We start from the raw sequence: 18,609 nt of genomic DNA, 5'->3' as shown, positions 1-18,609 counted from the left end.
AAGTAGACCTACATAGGATTGCTCTTCATTCATCGTCCACCACCTGACTCTCTTTTGCACGTACGCACACACACACACACACACACACAGGCTCCAACCAGACAGAGAACAGAGTTGTCGCTGCCTGTAGAAAGAGTAGTGGCCCAGTTTCCCAGAGCAAAGCACCTTTTGCTGCCTACTTGGAAAAGTTGAAGGAACTATGTATGTTCACCCAGGGAAAACAGAGGTGGGAAATAATATCCCTTTTCTAATACCTGAAGGACTCTCACACAAAACAGGGCAAAAATTACATAGTTCTCTGCTGCCCCAAAAGACAGGACTGGATCTCCTGGACGTAAGTTAGAGGTGGAACACAAGAAGAAGTTTCCTGGCAGTAAGAACGGTTTAGCTTTGGAACAAATTGCATAGAGAGGTGATGGCAATTAGCATTAAGAAACAACCTCCCATTGGCACCAACAGGAACATCAGAACACAAAAGCCTGCAGGATCAGGCCAACAGCCTATCTAGTCAAGCATCCTCTTCTCTCAGTGCCTTACAGCTCCCTGCTCCCCCTCCTGTCCACATCATCAAGGCAACCATAGTTACTGCTCCCCACTGAACATCTGAATAGGTCTTCCCAGCATCAGCAGCTGGGCATAGTTAGAGGATCATGTTCTCTGCGCCTCCATCCCATGTGTTTGGTAGTGCTTTTCAGGATATGTAGTTTTTGCCACAATGTGTTCTCTGCCAACAATGATGCAGTTAGCAGGGCTGGAAGAGGACCAACAATAGGAGAGGGTCCATGTTCCTATCTGTTGTGGTTAGTTTACTGCTGAGCCCATGTTATTTTACTTACGCATGGCACACAGATGTCACGGATGCAACTGCTGTTCGCGAACAACCCTTGGTTTTGTTCTTCCACAGATGGAATTCCCGTTAAAGCTATGCTGCCTGGCTTTTAGGAGATAGAGGGCTTGCTAGCAACCTGCTCATCATCACCGCAGAGCTATTTCAGCTTCGGATCGTGGTACACAGTGAGCATCGCTGTCACGGCAGGAATCGGGACAATACCATGCTCTGCCCAACTTTCCAAAATGGAAAGTGCCTTGGTAGGCCATTGCTCACAGGGGTTTCCAGTGGTAGAACAAGTGCTTTGATTATATACTCGTTCCTGGCATCTCCAGCTGATGTGATCTCAGCCAGTAGGCCTGGGGAAGACCTCTGCTTGAGGCCCCGGAAGAAGACTGTCACTCAGAGTTAACAACACTGATCTGACTCCGTGTAAAGCAGCTGCATATGTTTCAGATGCTGGGGGAAATAGTTCAAAAGGAGAACTATCTCAAAGTGAAATGTACAAAGGATTGCTCAACAGCTGCTTCCCACTCTGTATCCCACCAAGTGCTTGGATTGCATGGGGGAGAGCAGCCCCCTACCTTCTTCTAACACTCCCCTTAGCTCTTGCTATCACCTCCTAAAACAGTAGTTGTGATATGACTCCCCTAGTGGTCTCTCCACTATGCCTTTCTGCATTCTGTTGATGAAGACAGTCTGGTCTCTGCACTGTTTTGTTTACTCAAGAGGTTATCCCAGACCCACCCACGTTATGGCCCAAGGGAGGATCTCTCTTTAAGTAGCTGTGCCCCCCCCCCAGCTGCAATGCACTTTTGTTTGGTCAGTTAATCCCTCCTGCCAAAGCAAGAGTCCTGATTTGACACCCCGCGAGAGTCCCCACTACCTGAGAGTCTGGGGAACTGGCTGTGGAAGCTTCCCAAACAAGTGGAACAGTATACCTGTTTTAAGATTTGATTGATTATCTGGAGAAATGTCAGGATCCAGAAGAATCTCAACTCCTAGGCAAAAAAGTTATCGATCTCCTTGCAAGGGGAGAAGTTGTTGGTGGTGGTGGTTCAGTCCTAACACAAATCGGTATGGAGATGCTTCCAATTTCAGCTGTATACTCTTGTTGTGCTGTTCATGTTATAAGGGATACAAAGGGGACCTGCACTTCTTAACTTTGTGTGGCAACACCCTTAGTTTGCCAATTTTAATTACAAGGTAAAACAGGGGCAAGGGTGTTAGGGCGTCCAGATTGTAGATTTCAGGAGCTTCCTAAATTCCCTCCACAATTCAGAGTCTGTCAACCTAACCACAGTCCCATTCGCAGGATACATTTAAAGAGGTCTGTTACCGCTTTAAGCAGTCATAGCTTCCCCCAAGGAAACATGGAAGCTGTAATTTGTTAAGGCTTGTTAAGGGTGCTGAAAGTTGGTCCCCTCCCAAAGCTACCATTCCCAGGGTTCCCTGAGAAGCAGGACTGATTGTTAAACCCCTCTGGGAATTGTAACACTAGAGGGCAAACGGGTCTCAGCACCCTTAAACTACAGTGCCCAGAATTCGTTGGGGGGAGGGGAATATGACTGTTTAAAGTGGTATCATAGCATTTTAAATGCCTGGTGTGGATGTGGACCATGTCTACTCAGACGTAAGTCCCATTGGATTCAAGGAGCTTACTCCCAAGTAAGTGAGGTCGGGACATATTCCCCAACTGCCAGCAGAGTGTTATTAATTCCCCTTTCTACCACCAACACTTCTCAAGCAATAAAAGTTGCCACTACAAAAGAATTCCCGTTTTGTTTATATTTTTACATGGCTTTTTCCCCCTGTTCCATTTGTACACTTTTCAGATGGCTTCAGAGCCTTAAGAGCTTGGTAATTTATGAATGAGATTAACAAAGTGTGCTTTGCAGCGAGGGACAGGTGGGTGGAGAACCCTGTCAGCATTTCACGAGGGGGGGGGAGCATTCTCATTTTCAAGCTCCAAGAAACCTTTGGTGGTGCTCAGCTCCAGCTTCCAACATCAATCACAAAAGACGCTGGTATCCCATTATCTGGATGCAGGTGCTCACCTGAGGCACAGGGCTTGCCCCTCCTTCCTTAAGGACTGTCTACAGCACAGCTGCCCAAACTAAGCACCCCCCTGCTCCGCCCACTCCTGCCCTGAGGTGGGGAGGCGGGAGGGAAGGGGCGGGGTGGACAGGTTGTGAAGAATTCCAGCCTCATCGGCATTCCTACAGAGCCACAGAAACATTGCAGAAAGTTAACAGGCGAGACCCACAATACAACTAGACCAGCCTTTCTCAACCTGTGGGCCCCCAGATGTTGTTGAACTACAACTCCCATCACCCCTAGCTAGCAAGGCCAGAGCTCAGGGATGATGGGAGTTGTAGTCCAACAACATCTGGGGACCCACAGGTTGAGAACCGCTGGACTAGACCAATTGGAAGACTGGGAGGCCAAACTGAGTCCCATAGAATCACAGAGTTGGGAGGGATCCTGGAAGTCCAACCTCCTCCGCAGTTGTCCCATAGAGGGATCCAGTCCCAAAACAGAATCAGAGTTGGAAGGATCATCTAGTCCAACCCCCTTGCCATACAGCTGTCCCATACGGGGATTGAACCTGCAACGTTGGTATTGTCAGCACTACGCTTTAACCAACTGAGCTATCAATGCTCGTTTATCCCTCAGGGCTAAGCAGGGTGACAAGATGCAAAAGGGGCCAGAGCTCCTGCAGACTGGAGATTCTTTTTTTTTAAAGCCTGCAATTTTAGAATGCTGCCGCCTACTGGTTTACAAGGTGTGCTCCCGGAGAACCCTGTCATTCCTCAGAAATGAAGCCAGGATTCCCTCTGCAATTCGATCCGTAAGGGCAGATCTTTAAGCAGAAGCTGGTCTGCCCTCTTTGCCAGCAACACAAAGGAGCGTCGGAGGAATAGTTTAGCATAGAGTTTCCCAAACGCTGGGCCAGAGGCAACTAGTGAGCCATGGTGCCGTGACCCATCTAGTCCCCTGGCCGTGTGGGGCTAATGGTTGCATTAATGCCAGCACTCCTCATATGGCGAGTCAAGATGGCCGAGGGTCAGAGAAATTGGGGGGGGGGGAGGCCTACCTTCTCAAAGGGGAAAAGACCTGAGGAGGTGTGGAGGGAAATTAGAGACAGCAAATATAAATATAAATATATAAATATATTTATATTGAATATAAATAAATAAATAATAACAAAAACTGAGAATAGAAAGGAACAGGTTAAGAGAGAGTAACTGTAGGAAAAGGAAGTGAATGTAAGTGTGCTTTACTTTGAGCTTCTAGATCAGCAAACTCATCTTACAATATCCCCAGGATGAGCAACATTTGTTTCGAAATACAGGCAAGATAGACTACAGAACTCATTGCCACATGAAAAACACTGTGGCAAAGAATTTAGCAATGACCAAAGGCTGATTAGGGATCAACAGAAAACCATGTCAGTAACAGCCACCTAATTAAGCCAGACACTATCTCCAGCTGCCATCATTTTGAGACTGGTAGGCCTCAGCAATTGTCAGCCCTCTTAAGTAGGCCCCAGGGGTAAAACATTAAGAGAACCTCCTCTTCCAGGGCATGCACCCCAAAGCAGACTGAGCCTACTCAGCAGCCACAAAATGCTGCCTGAAGGTTGGAGTGGGGAAATGGAAAACATGATGGCTAAACGGAATGGAATACCTAAGAAAAGGGAATGGCTGGCTGGCTGTAATTCTGATATCAGAAGCAGGCCAGACTGATACAATTTTCTTCCACTTGTCAGTACGAAACTGACAGAGTAACCTGTAACTAACTGAAAATTGTAAGGGAATGAACACAGCTTTGCAACGCTGTTCCCTAGCCTGACCTGGCTCTCCACTTTCTAGATACAGGGGACCCTCCCACCTTCTCTGTCTCTCGACTCCCTTAACTCTATGCCCCACCCAACACACTCTTCCACAGGTTCTTCTTCCCCAAACAACGGCCTCCCGCAACACCAGACTGAGCCCATCGAGGGCAAATTCGCCCAGAGACAAGTACCAGCCCGCCGCAGGCACTGAGGGAAGCGAAGGAGTCTGCGCTGCGGTTGAGCACGTGCCCTGTGTAGAAGCAGAGGCGGTCCAAGTCCACACGGCGGCTGCTTCGGCCCACACCAATTTCCTCCACGGAGAAACCCGGTGCCAAAAACTGCCCATTTCGGCGAAGGTTCAAGTAGATGTCAGAGCCTGGATCGGAGCCCAGCCCGGCAGGAAGCCGGACGATCAGCACCTTGGCCTCTTCTTCAGGCTGCAGAGGCTCAGAGCGTCGCCTCCTATGCTCCTCAGAGTGGATCCCTCTGACCTGCAGGGAAGGGATCTTGTCAAGGGGCACCTGCTCCGGGATGATCACCACACCCAGGTCCGCATTGACTGCAAAAAGAGACACAGAAGGAGAGAAGAAAGGGGGGTGAGAGAGCATTAGCAGCCATCAGCAATACAGGCCAGAGAACCCAACTCCCAGGTAAAAGGTTATACAGTGGTACCTTGGGTTAAGAACTTAATTTGTTCTGGAGGTCTGTTCTTAACCTGAAACTGTTCTTAACCTGAAGCACCACTTTAGCTAATGGGGCCTCCCGCTGCTGCTGCACCACTGTCCTGTGATTTCTGTTCTCATCCTGAAGCAAAGTTCTTAACCCGAGGTACTATTTCTGGGTTAGCGGAGTCTGTAACCTGAAGCGTCTGTAACCCGAGGTACCACTGTATTCACTGTTAGTCATAAGAACGCAAGGAGATACCTGCTTGGAGCTACCACCCCATGAAATCTGCGAAGTCAGGTTGGTGGCTTGAGCATCTGCATGGGTCAAATGGTGAGGCCAGGCTGCAGGCCAGATGTTTCCCACCCCTGTCTAAATTAAAACCACAACCTCGCCAGAGCCAAACCTATTTTCAGAACCTTATTCGCAATGCTAGAACCTGCCAGTCTTACACTGGAATCTGTAAGAAAAGGCCACCTCTGCACATATGCAGAGCGAATCCCCTCTCCAACAACATGCAACCCCCTTTGGTACGTTGTGACTGAGAAGGCAGAACTCTCTGGTCAGAAGTTGAAAATGCTGGACATTTATTATTATTCTTATTTGCCCAGTAATACTGCTTTTTAAAGGACGCGGGTGGCGCTGTGGTCTAAACCACAGAGCCTAGGACTTGCCGATCAGAAGGTCGGCGGTTTGAATCCCTGCGATGGGGTGAGCTCCCGTTGCTCAGTCCCAGCTCTTGCCAACCTAGCAGTTCGAAAGCACGTCAAAGTGCAAGTACAGTGGTACCTCGGGTTACAGATGCTTCAGGTTACAGACTCCGCTAACCCAGAAATATTACCTCGGGTTAAGAACTTTGCTTCGGTAGGCCCCATTAGCTAAACTGGTGCTTCAGGTTAAGAACAGTTTCAGGTTAAGAACAGACCTCCAGAATGAATTAAGTTCTTAACCCGAGGTACCACTGTAGATAAATAGGTACTGCTCTGGCGAGAGGGTAAATGGTGCTTCCATGTGCTGCTCTGGTTTCACCAGAAGCAGTTTAGTCATGCTGGCCACATGACCCAGAGACACAGTCTGCGAACAAACGTCAGCTCCCTCGGCCAGTAAAGCGAGATGAGCGCCACAACCCCAGTCGTTCGTGACTGGACTTAACGGTCAGGGGTCCTTTACCTCTACCTTTACTACTTTTAAAAACTGATCCTTTTTAATATTTGTCAATCTTTTGATGATGCTTTGTCAGTGTGGGGGAGGAGGAGGAGGAGGAGGTCAACTGTGGTTACTCTGGCAACTCTTAATAGCAACAGAAAGCACTCCGCATATGCTCAAAGGCACATAGGAATGAACAAAAGAAGCTGCCATACTATCTGCCCATCCATTTCAGTTCTGCTCTGACTGGCTGGGTCTCTCCAGGGTCTTGGGCAAATATCATCAACTCTCTGAACCTCTTTTCTTTAAATGGAAGATGAGAAGGATTGAACCTGGGACCTTCTGTGTGCAGTGCATTTAATTTATTTATTACATTTATATCCCATCTTTTTCTCCAAGGAGCTCCAGGTGGCATACATTGTTCTCCCCATGTAATCCACAGAACAACCCTGGAAGGTAGAGTGAGAAACCATGACTGGCCCAGGGTCACCCAGGGCTGAATAGGGTTTGAACTGTGGTCTTCCAGGCCCTAATTCAACTGACCGCTACACCACACAGGCTCTCTAAGGAACATAGAAAGGTGACATGGCTTGATATTGTCTAGACTGACCAGAGGTAGCTCCGGAGGGTTCCAAGAAAGGGATAGAATCATAGAACGATAAAATTGTAGAGTTGGAAGGGATCTCGAGGGTCATGTAGTCCAAGCACCTGCAACACAGGAATCCTGTGGGCTCGAACCACCAACCTTCTGGTTAACAGCCAGACACACTGACCCATTTGCTCCACCTGAGTATACATGTTCCGAGCCCTACATGGAGATGCCAAGTATGGAACCTGGGACCTTATGTATGCACAGCAACTGCTCTAGCACTGACCTATGGACTCATCTCCAGCATAGGCTAGGGTGGGGAATCTTAGGTCTCCTGTTAGCATTTAAAGAATCATAGAGTTGGAAGGGACCACGAGGATCATCTAGTCCAAGCCCCTGCAATGCAGGCATACGCAGCTGTCCCATAGCAGGATCGAACCTGCAACCTTGGTGTTATCAGCACCATGCTCTGTCCAACTGAGCTACCTAAATTCCCTTGGTTCATACACATTCTGCTGCACTTCTGGGTCAGGCTAAGGATTGTCTCGTCAGCATTCTGTTACATACTCATGATGCTGAAACACAAGAGCCCTGCTGGGCCGTGCCAAAGGTCTATCTAGCCAAGGGTTTCCCAAACTTGGGTCTCCAGCCATTTTTGAACTACGATTCCCATCATCCCTGACCATTGGTCCCGCTAGCTAAGGATGATGGGAGTTGGGCCTCCAGCTGCAGTTAGACCACAAGTTTGGCAAACTCTTACCTAGCCCAACTTCTTGTTCTCACAGTGGTCAACCAAATGCCTGTGGGATGCTCAAAAGCGAGACCTGAGAGCGGCGGCACTCTCCCTGCTTGCAAATCCCAGCAACCAGTATTGATGCAATCCTGTGAGCTAGATGGACCAATGGAACAATTGTACTAGGTCTTTCCCATGGGACTTTCGGTAGCCTCTCAGAACATAAACAGAGCCCAGGCTGGATCAGGCCAAAGTCCCACCTAGCCCAGCATCCTGTTCTCACCGACCAGAATGCAACAACTCTCCCCACACCAACCTTGTGATTCTCAGCACCAGCATCAAGAGACATACATACTAGAGCACTCATCACACGACTAGCAGTCACAGATAGACTTATCCTCCATGGATCTGCCAGCCTTCCCTTCTTTATTTGCCCCCAGCATCTTGACATTCAGAATTTAGACTGCCTTTGAAGCTCCGCTTACTAGGGAAGCTTGGATAGCTCACTTGATTACAACATGGTGCTGATAACGTCAAGGTTGCAGGTTTGATCCCTGTATGGGACACCTGCATATTCCTTCACTGCAGGGGATTGGATTAGAAGATGATCCTCAGGGTCCCTTCCAGCTCTACGATTCTATAGTTCTACCTATCCTAAGGATGGAAGAAGAGTCTGCTGCTGGATGAGGGCAGTGGCTCGTCTTGCCAGATGCTTATAGGAGGCGCACAAGCAGCAGGACCCGAGTACAACAGCTCTTTACCCTCCTGCGGTTTCCAGCAACCGGGATTCAGAGCATAATGCCTCTGGCCATCAGGGTCAGTAGCCATTGACACATCACCTTCCATTTAACTTGTCACATATCCTCCCCCTACATCACAAGCACTGCCCATTTAGCAGTTTAATAAAATAAATGAGATATATTCCCAGATCAAATACCCTGGAAGTTCTGAGCCAGCTGCAGGCAGAGAAGAGAGAGAGAGAGAGAGAGAGGTGATGGTTCTTTTTAATTTTATTTGCCGCCAGTAGCTACAACTTTTCTTTTAGTTATGCAGCATAAAGGGAAAAGTGGGGGAGGGAGATAAAGAACCGAACAACGCCAGAGTTTTCTTGCATCGTTCAAGAAAAGTATTTTAGATATTACACACACACACACACAAGGAGAGGGAAGGAGGGAGAGTGTGGCGGGGGTACTCACATTTCACCAAACCTATTAAAAAAGAAGAGAGAGGGGAGAGAGGGAGAGAGAGAGAGAAAGGGGGGGTGAGGTTTGCAAGAAGACCAGCCAGGAATAAAGAATATACAAGTCTGGAAACAGATACATCCTTTTGGATAAGGAAAACTGGATCAGAGCCATATAACGGAAGGGAGGGTGGAAAAGAGAGAGAAGGAAACGAACATGCCATTTGGCTTTGAAAACTTTTGCATCTTGTTAAGGGGACGGGGGAGAGATGCAACAAACATGGGGCTTCCCCAAAATGATTGTATCTCGAAGGGTTGGTGTGTGTTTTTAAAATGCATGCAATTTGCAGTCCAGTCCGCCCCCCCCCCCCAAAAAAAAACTTCCCTTCCCCGCGCCCGCTTCCAAAATGTCAAATCCAGGGAGACGACAGAAGGCAGAAGATTGAAGTGGGGAGAAAATCCGCAGAACCACCCTACCTGTATGGGTGCCTGGTCCGCAGAGCACCAGTAGCAGCCGCAACAGAAGGGGAGATATAAGAGACAGGAAGGAGCCGTCAAACATTTTATTGCAGCCGAGGGGCCTCCGCAACTGGGTTCTGCGGTGCAGGGAGAAGAGGAGGAGGAGGAAGGCGAAGAAGGGCCCTTGATGGCGGCAGCAGCGGCAGCAGCAGCAGCGGAATCCCGACTTGCAGCGAAGCCCTCCCAGACTTTGGAAAAATTAATTAGCGCTACAAACTCAACGTGGTTTACAGAAAGGGAGGAAAGGGGGGAGGGAGAAGCGGGGGAGAGAGAGGGAGAGAGCATCTCCTCCCTTCTCCACTCGCAGGTGCTGATTGGAGCTTAACCTCCCGGAGCTACACCTCCTGCCCACTGATTGGTCGTCGGAATTAACACACTCGGGTAAATAGCGAGGTTGTAAAAGGAGAAGCGGTACACGTGGGTTGCGGGCGAAGGGGAAACGCCGCCGCCAGGTGGCGCTACAGAGGCGGATGCCGGTTGGTTGGTTTTGCAACCTGGTGGGTTCAGGTGCGCTTGGGTCAGAGGCGCTGCCATCCCGGGCTCTCCTACCAGGTTGACCTGCAGAAGTTCTGCAGGAGACGTTTTACATGGCTTGGAGATCAGGTGCCCTTCTGCGTTTCTGTGCATTGGACTGGTTGCTGTTTAAAGGGACAGCCACAGAAGCGGCCCCAAAAAGTTGGAAACCCCTATGGCCATGCTGTGATATTCACCTCCGCATGTTAGCTAGCTGTTGAAAGTACAGTACAGGACCAGGAAAGGGTGAGGGGAGATGAAGTACCGTTGATGGATTCCTTTTTACAGTTATTTATTTTACAAACAAAAGCCTGTCTCAGAGGACAAGCGGATTGGGTGTTGTCGTTTTTTAATGGTAGGCGAGAAGGAATGTCAGCAAGTGTGTGGTTTGTCACACGAGAGAGAAGCTGTACCTGCAGAAAATTCTCTCCTTTGCCCAGCTAATAAAAGCCCTGCAGCCCCGCCATCCTCCTTTTGCCGCCAGTCACCTTGCCAGAATGATTGTTTCAACTGGAAAGAGGTCAAAGCAGAGCCTTTTGGGAAACACTTCTTTGACCAAGAAACACTCTGAGGCTAGGGACTTGGAGGGAGTCTGCAAGCTGCTCAAAGTTTGCTTGCCTATGTACAATGTTTGCATCCTGCTTTCAGAGGTGACTGGTGCCCATTGAACTGGTAGGGCAGAAGGCAGGGAGTCCAGCAGTAGGTGGCGCCAGAGCCAATGACAGGAAGACCCACCCAATTCTCTGGCTGCCAGTTTGCTTCTGGGAACAACTCTTCAGAAACCATGCTATGCCCACAGAGGTTGACTCAGTCCTCAAATTATGGACAGGTAGGAGGACCCTTAACAGCTCAGACCCAGGATACCTGAGGAACTGCTGAAGGGCACCAGGTTGGGGAAGGCTGGCGTAGGCTGCTAGACTGGCTCATCCTGTGAGGATGTGCTCTCCATGCAGAAGATCCAGAATTCAATCCCTGGCATCTTCAGGCACAGTTTGGAAACACTCCTGTCTCGAATCCCCAGAGAACCGCTGCCAGGAATTGCAGCCAAGCCTTCTCTCACCTGTTACCCTCCAGCTAGTTTAGAAGACGACTCCACGAAGTTCTCTCCTGTGAGGGTTCTAAATGCAGCCCTGGAGGGCAACAGCTGCCTTCTCCTCCAGACTGGGACACTGACGCCAGCTCTGCTCCTGGATCTGATCTGGGGCAAGGCAATCGCAACCACCAGGTTTGGGGATAAAAAATGGGAAGAGGGCATCTGGGGAAGATGGCAACCCATATTTTGTCTTCAAAGTGTTGGAGGGTATCCTCTCTTCTACTAATAGTACGGTCTACTTCTTCTTCCTCCACTATGGATTTCCAGACATGACCCAAACCATTTACTGACCTTGCTTTAGTGCCCAGGCCATCCTTTACTCCCAGACTTGCACTCTCCTCTGGGAGCTACTTGACTACCTCAAGTTATCTTATAGGAAACAAACCCTTCCACTGCTGCTTGTTCTATATTTTATTCTCATTCTCTCTCTCTCTCTCTTCCCCCCTCGTCTTTGTCATTTTAAATACCCAGCAGAGAAGCCAAGTTTTGCAACCATTATTGCAAAGCTAGTAAGCCTTCAGAGACATCAGACATATGTTATAGACATCTTTGCAATAAGAATCCCTTTGGCTCTTGGCCTGGGAAGCAAGGGTTAAGTTGGCTGCTCATCAAAGTAACTTTCCTCCCTACATCCCTTCCCCTCTTCCAGATAGCATCTCTGGCTTCCTCTCAAGGGGATATCTATGTAGCATTGTACTTGTGACAGTGAAGCTTCTGAAACAGATTAGCTGCTGTCCAGTTTCGCTGAAGGCAGGGAACATTGGCAGTTTGACTGGGGCTGAAACTTCCCATGGACTGAAAGGGACAGTATTAAGGACTGGAAGCTTTGGAAGGAAACTCAGGAGGTGGGGAAACTAAAGGGTAAGCAGCCTGGGGACAAGATAATTTCAGAGGTAATCTCTGCCACAAACTTGCAGAATAACTTTATGGTTTTAGCCTGTGTGTGAGAAACTCTCTAAGGTTCCAGGGGAAGGTCCATATAGCATCTGCTTTGCATTCAGGTGGCCCTAGGTTCCTTCCCCAGCATCTCCAGGTAGGGCTGGGAAAACCTGGAAAGCCACTGCCAGTCAGTGTAGACAGTAGTGAGCTTAGACCAATTGTCTGTCTCAGTAGGAAGCAACCTCCCGGTTCCTTCCTGTGGTTGAAGGAAGTGTGTGATCATAGAATCATAGAATCATAGAATCATAGAGTTGGAAGAGACCACAAGGGCCATCGAGTCCAACCCCTTGCCAAGCAGGAAACACCATCAGAGCACTCCTGACATATGGTTGTCAAGCCTCTGCTTAAAGACCTCCAAAGAAGGAGACTCCACCACACTCCTTGGCAGCAAATTCCACTGTCAAACAGCTCTTACTGTCAGGAAGTTCTTCCTAATGTTTAGGTGGAATCTTTTTTCTTGTAGTTTGGAACCATTGCTCCGTGTCCGCTTCTCTGGAGCAGCAGAAAACAACCTTTCTCCCTCCTCTATGTGACATCCTTTTATATATTTGAACATGGCTATCATATCACCCCTTAACCTCCTCTTCTCCAGGCTAAACATGCCCAGCTCCCTTAGCCGTTCCTCATAAGGCATCGTTTCCAGGCCTTTGACCATTTTGGTTGTCCTCCTCTGGACACGTTCCAGTTTGTCAGTGTCCTCTGGACACGTTCCAGTTTGTCAGTGATGGAACAGGGAGCAGTAATACGCAGAAAAAGTAAGTGAAGTAGGAAGAGATTTGGGGGAAAAGGTAGAGAAGACAGGCAACTGTGATGAGAATGGGGTTGAACTTTTGATTCTGCTGATTAAGTTATTATGTTCTCCAGCCACCCACGCTTGTCCTTGTGCACGAGGCTGTAGATCTGGCTTGGGACAATCGCCTTGTATAGTCTTGTGAATCTGAGACACTATCTACGTCAGACTAATGCCTGATCAAGTGGTTGTGTGAATGCCCTCTGTGCCCAGAGTAAGTTGGATCCTTTCATCCACATCCCTGTTTCTGAGGGAAGCAGAAGAAGCTTGCAGAGCTACTGGTGCAAGGGGTGCGTGCCTAATTGCATCATCTGGTATATAGCGGGGTCCACAGCTGTCCTTCCCAAGCATGGTTTGAACGAAGTGGGTGGGTAATACAGAAGAACTGAACCTTTGGCATATCCATTTGATGTTCTGCCAATTTTAGCTAGGCAGCAAAATGGTGCAGATTATACCAGGCCCATATCTGGGTAGCACAGAGCTTGCTATCAACCCTAAAAACACTTAGGTATCATATATTAAAATGCTCTTATCTGCTATCTGGTTCATTTTTGTGGCCTTCCTAGAGAACAAACACATGACAACATAGTCATGACTTGATGCCTTTTCTCATGAGAGCACACAGGAATCTTCAGCGCCTGATCAAGCCTTCGTGTGTCTGATTCTTCTGTACCCACAAAATTGCAAAGCCCACACCATACATTTAAAGTGCTATGATGCTACTTTGAACAGTCATGGTTTCTCCCCAAAAATTATAGGAGCAGTAGTTTGTTTAGGGTGCTGAGAGTTGTGATGGGGCCTTTATTTAGGATTGCCATATGTCCTCTTTTTCCAGGACGCATCCTCTTTTTCAGGGGTATGTAAAATGAGAGTCGTCATAGCAATCCATAGTTAAAAGTACAAGTCGGCAAATGTGTCCTCTTTTTTGCTCTTCAAAATATGGCAACCCCATGGCCTGTTCCCCTCAGTGAGTTATAATTCCCAGAGTTCCCTGGGAAGAGGGATTGATGGTTAAACCACCCTGGTTTAAACCAGAACTAGGCTGCAAATTCTGTCCAAAGATCCTGAGATTGTCGCAGAAATACAACACCCAGAGCTCCTGGATTGGGAGTTGTGTTGATTACCGGTACTCAGCTTTGAGCCTGTTTTAAACTAATATAGTATCTTTGGCGATCACTCGTAGCTGAGTAAGATTGTCCTCCATAAACACGGTTTTAACAATGAGTCCGTAAGTGACTGTGGAGGCCAATTCTGGATCCACACGTCCTTCCACAGTGGGGACATTGGTTTCCAGGCGGGAGTTGATCACGGTGTGGATTTGCCAAGCGTGCCTTCCTCTTAGCACGTTTCTCCCTTGCATCCTGAGTCCGAGTGTCTTCAAAGCCCATGACACCTTTGGTAAAGGCTGTTCTCCAACTGGAGCGCTCACAGGCCAGTGTTTCCCAGTTGTCAGTGTTTATACTACATTTTTTTACATTTGCCTTGAGACAGTCTTTAAACCTCTTTTGTTGACCACCAGCATTACACTTTCCATTTTTAAGTTCGGAATAGAGTAGTTGCTTTGGAAGATGATCATCAGGCATCTGCACAACATGATCAGTCCAACGAAGCTGATGTTGAAGAATCATTGCTTCAACACTGGAGATCTTTGCTTCTTCCAGTACACTGATATTAGTTCGCCTGTCTTCCCAAGTGATGTGTAAAATTTTTCGGAGACACCATTGATGGAATCTTTTGATGAGCTGGAGATGGCGTTTATAAGTGGTCCATCTTTCACAAGCATACAGTAAGGTTGGTAATACAATAGCTTTGTAAACAAGCATTTTGGTTTTCCTGTGAATGTCCCAGTCCTCAAACACTCTGCACTTCAATTGCGAGAAAGCTGCACTCACAGAGCTCAAGTGATACTGGATTTCAATGTTAGCCCTTGTGGAAAGATAACTGCCTAGGTAGGAGAAGTGATCAACATTTTCCAATGTTACACAATTGAGTTGGATTTGTGGCGCTGCAGAGGGGTTATAGAGCAGGAGCAGCTAGCCTCTGTCCTGTGGACCAGCTTTCGCCCGCCAGACCCTGCAACCTTATCTCCTGATCTGATTTCCTGTGCTGGCTGGGAATGATGGGAGTTGTAGTTCAAAACGTGGGTTGTGGAAAGCCGGCACAGACAGACCTTTAAGAGAAAGCCTGGCTCGCCAATTAATAAAATTGGAAGGACTGCTGACAGCCCAATGAATTCTACCTATAATTAACTCTACATGGTGTGTTGCTCATTTTAGGCTATAAAGCAGTCATGGCAGGCTAGTCTATAATAACCGAAGACTGAGACCTATAATCAGAGTTGGCCATCTTCTGGATGATTTTTTGGGGGGGAGGGGTGAGTATGGGAAGTGCACCACAACTTCTGTTTTGTATAAATAAAAGATGTTTGGTTCTTATGGATGTGTAAACAGATTTGAAAACCCAGAGTCAGCGTTGGCAAGATTTTGCAGTGACCTCTGAGCTCGGCCAAACTACATCTCTCTTCTTCGTGGCCTCTGTTTACTTGACAATACTAATTAAATGTTTCACGTTTCGCTGTACCTCTCTTCTTCCTTCTCCACTACCACAACACTAACAGTTCTGGTCACCTGCAATCATAATTATGCAAAACTGGCCGCAAGATATGTAGTGCAAATCAAGGGAATTTGTTCAAATTGAGGACAATGCATGTATTAAATGAGTATTTGCATAATGTGTTGCCTGTAAAAAAATGTGCATATCCAGGTGATATAAAGGCAGTGAAGTTTGCAGGGGAAGGGAGACCTCCATGGGTCATTTGAGTCCAAGTCCCGGATGGCCAATGATAGCTACAGTAGTCACAGTCCAGCAACATCTGGAGGCTCACCAGGATCAGGCCCCTAGGAAAGAGGAATGTTTCAGAGTGTTTGGGGGCAACCTGGCAGATTCCATTATGCATCCTGACAGTAATTTGCTTACAAAGTCAATGGAGGGGGATGATTTCTTCTCTGTAGTCTCTTAAGATTGGTCCTCGCCTTCTCCTATACAGAGAAGTGTGACTCTACCGCCACCTAGTGATCATTTTTAGCAATACCAAAACTGGTACTGAGGCTGCAATTCCGAACACACTTATGTGGGAGTAAGTCCCCTTGACCTGAATAGAGCATAATTGGTTCCATTTGCTAATATCCCATCCTCCTCCCCCTGGACCAACAGCAATAGGAGGAGGATGGGATATTAGCAAATGGAACCAATCCTGGTCCTACTGCACTGGTTGCCAGTTAGTTTCCAGGCACAGTTCAAAGTGCTGGATTTGACCTAAAAAGCCTTAAACAGCTAAGGACCCCATATGAACTGACCTGGACCCTGCCTTCATCATCTGAGACCCTTCTTCAGAGGATGCCCTTCTTCGTGTGCCCCCTGCACAAGAGGTCTGGAGGGCAGCAACCCGAGAACGGGGTTTTTCTGTGGTGGCTCCCGGTTTGTGGAATGTTCTCCCCAGGGAGGCTCGCTAGGCATCTTCATTACATATCTTTAGGTGCCATTGTTATTGAGTCAGGCCTTGGGCTGATTAAACAATCTATGCCTTTTAAACTGTGGTGGTGTTGAGGATTATTGTTTTTGTTTGTTAATGTGTTAGGTGTTTCTGTGTTTTTATGCTGTAAACTGCCCTTTGATCCTATGACGAAGAGCAATGTATACATTTTAATAATAATAATAATAATAATAATAATAATAATAATAATAATAATAATATGATTGTTTCAGGGATGGGGATTGTGCCTTCTTCTTTTTACTTTTGAAGTTGTTTCTTTGCTATATAGGGTTAACCGCCTTAAGCATCTCCATTGGCAGGGGGAAGTAGGATAGACATTTTAGGACCAGTAAATAAATACTGATAAAGGATAATCTGATAGCAATTAAAATTCTCATATAGCCAGATATTGAAAGTAAAAAATATAGTGCACTATGCTGTTGGTCGTGAAACCTTTACACTGATTGGCTGAGCTTCTGTGATGATAAAGTGTTCACAAACATTCTAAGTGTTCAAGGAACAAAGCTGACAATCTCCACAGTCCAGTAACTATGAGGGAAGAGACTGTTGTTGGTCTGGCTGAGATTAAAAATTCACAGAGGCAAGAGCAGCTTTGTGGCTCAGGTAAAGGACAATGATCCTGGAAAAGAAGGGTGCTGGGAGTCAGAGATCCACGAGGCAAAGTTGCTTAAGGAATGGTTCAGAGTAGGCAACAGATTGAGGAATTCATTGGTGAAGGAGAAGGCAGTATGAACCAAATGCAGAGGATGAGAGTGGAACAAGGGGAAAATATTTTTCAAATATTAATGTGAAGACAACAGCCCATTATTTGGCTTGTTTCTTGCATTGTGGCTGTTCTGCTGAGTGATGCTAAAGAGAGCCAGTGTGGTGTAGTGATTAGAGTGTTGGACTAGGACCTGGGAGACGAGGGTTCAAATTCCCAATCGGCCATGAAGCTCATTGGATGACCTTGGGCAGTTACTGGCTCTTAGCCTAACCTACTTCACAGGGCTGTTGTGAGGAATAAAACGGGGAGGGAGAGAACCATGTGTGCCACCTGAGCTCCTTGAAGGAAAGGTAAAGGGACCCCTGACCATTAGGTCCAGTCGTGGCCGACTCTGGGGTTGTCGCGCTCATCTCGCTTTATTGGCCGAGGGAGCTGGCTTACAGCTTCCAGGTCATGTGGCCAGCATGACTAAGCCACTTCTGGCAAACCAGAGCAGCGCATGGAAATGCTGTTTACCTTCCCGCCAGAGCGGTACCTATTTATCTACTTGCACTTTGATGTGCTTTTGAACTGCTAGGTTGGCAGGAGCAGGGACCGAACAATGGGAGCTCACCCCGTTGCGGGGATTCGAACCGCCGACCTTCTGATCGGCAAGCCCTAGGCTGTGGTTTAACCCACAGCACCACCTGCATCCCTTTTCCTTGAAGGAAAAGTGAGCAATAAATGTGATAGGTAAAACAACAAAACAGCAGTCAGCAGTCTGTGGTGACTGATCACACAGTTTTTAATTGGGCAGTTTTGGAGTATCCCCCCCTTTTAATTGTACCTCTGCAAAACATAGGGTTTCCCCCTGAGGCTGTTGATGCTTCCACCTCCACCAGCTATGTGTTGGGCTGGGTGGTGCCATTTTTACCTCCTATAAGTGGCCGTCTGAGCATGGATATCAGAAACAGAGGGGAGGATGACTGATCACAAAGACTCTTGATACTTGAGGGGGTTCCGGCTTGAGACAAAACCAGCCAGAATATTGTTTTCTTCACTTTTCCTTCTGAAATCATCCTCACCATCACCTTCCAGAAGGTCAGTTGAGCCTTACCCAGTGGCCTCCCGAAATGCTCGAGCCCTCGAAATGAAATTGCGGCTCCCGAACATCAAAGCCAAAGCTCGCCGCATTCGGTGCCTTCTTATTCCGTGGGACGCCTTTTGAACTTGCAGTGAATGAAGAATGAGGAAAAGGGAGGCAGAGCCCCACAAACAATTGACAGCCCAGCAAAAAGCAGGGCAAATGGGGAAGTTGCCAGCTGAGTAAATAGATGATATATCTTCTCCGCTTGGGGGGAAAAGAAGAAGTTGGGAGCAACCGAACATCAGCAACGTTGCCCCTATAGCAGATTGTTATGACTTCACGTTCAGAGTGGGCAGAGAGAAGAAGTCATATGTTGAAGCTCAGGCCACTTTCTTTGGCCTCACCTTCTAATAAACCCACAGCCTCCAGTAATCCTGTCAAGGGGGGAGAGG

General features: G+C 47.7%; 1 protein-coding gene across 2 annotated transcripts in view; it reads right to left on the bottom strand.

Annotated features, from left to right (window-relative positions):
* The window catches only part of ADAMTS17 (ADAM metallopeptidase with thrombospondin type 1 motif 17), a 188,599-nt gene extending 178,841 nt beyond the window's left edge, over window positions 1-9,758 (bottom strand). Inside the window, exons 1-2 of one of the 2 annotated variants that reach the window (XM_079954201.1) lie at window positions 9,456-9,758; window positions 4,859-5,226 (exon numbers count right to left, since the gene is read on the bottom strand). In XM_079954201.1, the coding sequence (XP_079810327.1) occupies window positions 4,859-5,226; window positions 9,456-9,540 (453 nt within the window). In that variant the 5' untranslated portion in view covers window positions 9,541-9,758. The remainder of the gene's footprint in view (window positions 1-4,858; window positions 5,227-9,455) is intronic. The other variant, XM_079954202.1, reaches the window with a different exon arrangement.
* Between the last annotated feature and the right edge of the window lie 8,851 nt (window positions 9,759-18,609).

Source organism: Podarcis cretensis (genome assembly GCF_951804945.1).
Source record: "Podarcis cretensis genome assembly, chromosome: 14".
NCBI classification, from domain to species: domain Eukaryota; kingdom Metazoa; phylum Chordata; class Lepidosauria; order Squamata; family Lacertidae; genus Podarcis; species Podarcis cretensis.
This window is presented reverse-complemented; position numbering and strand designations above follow the sequence as displayed.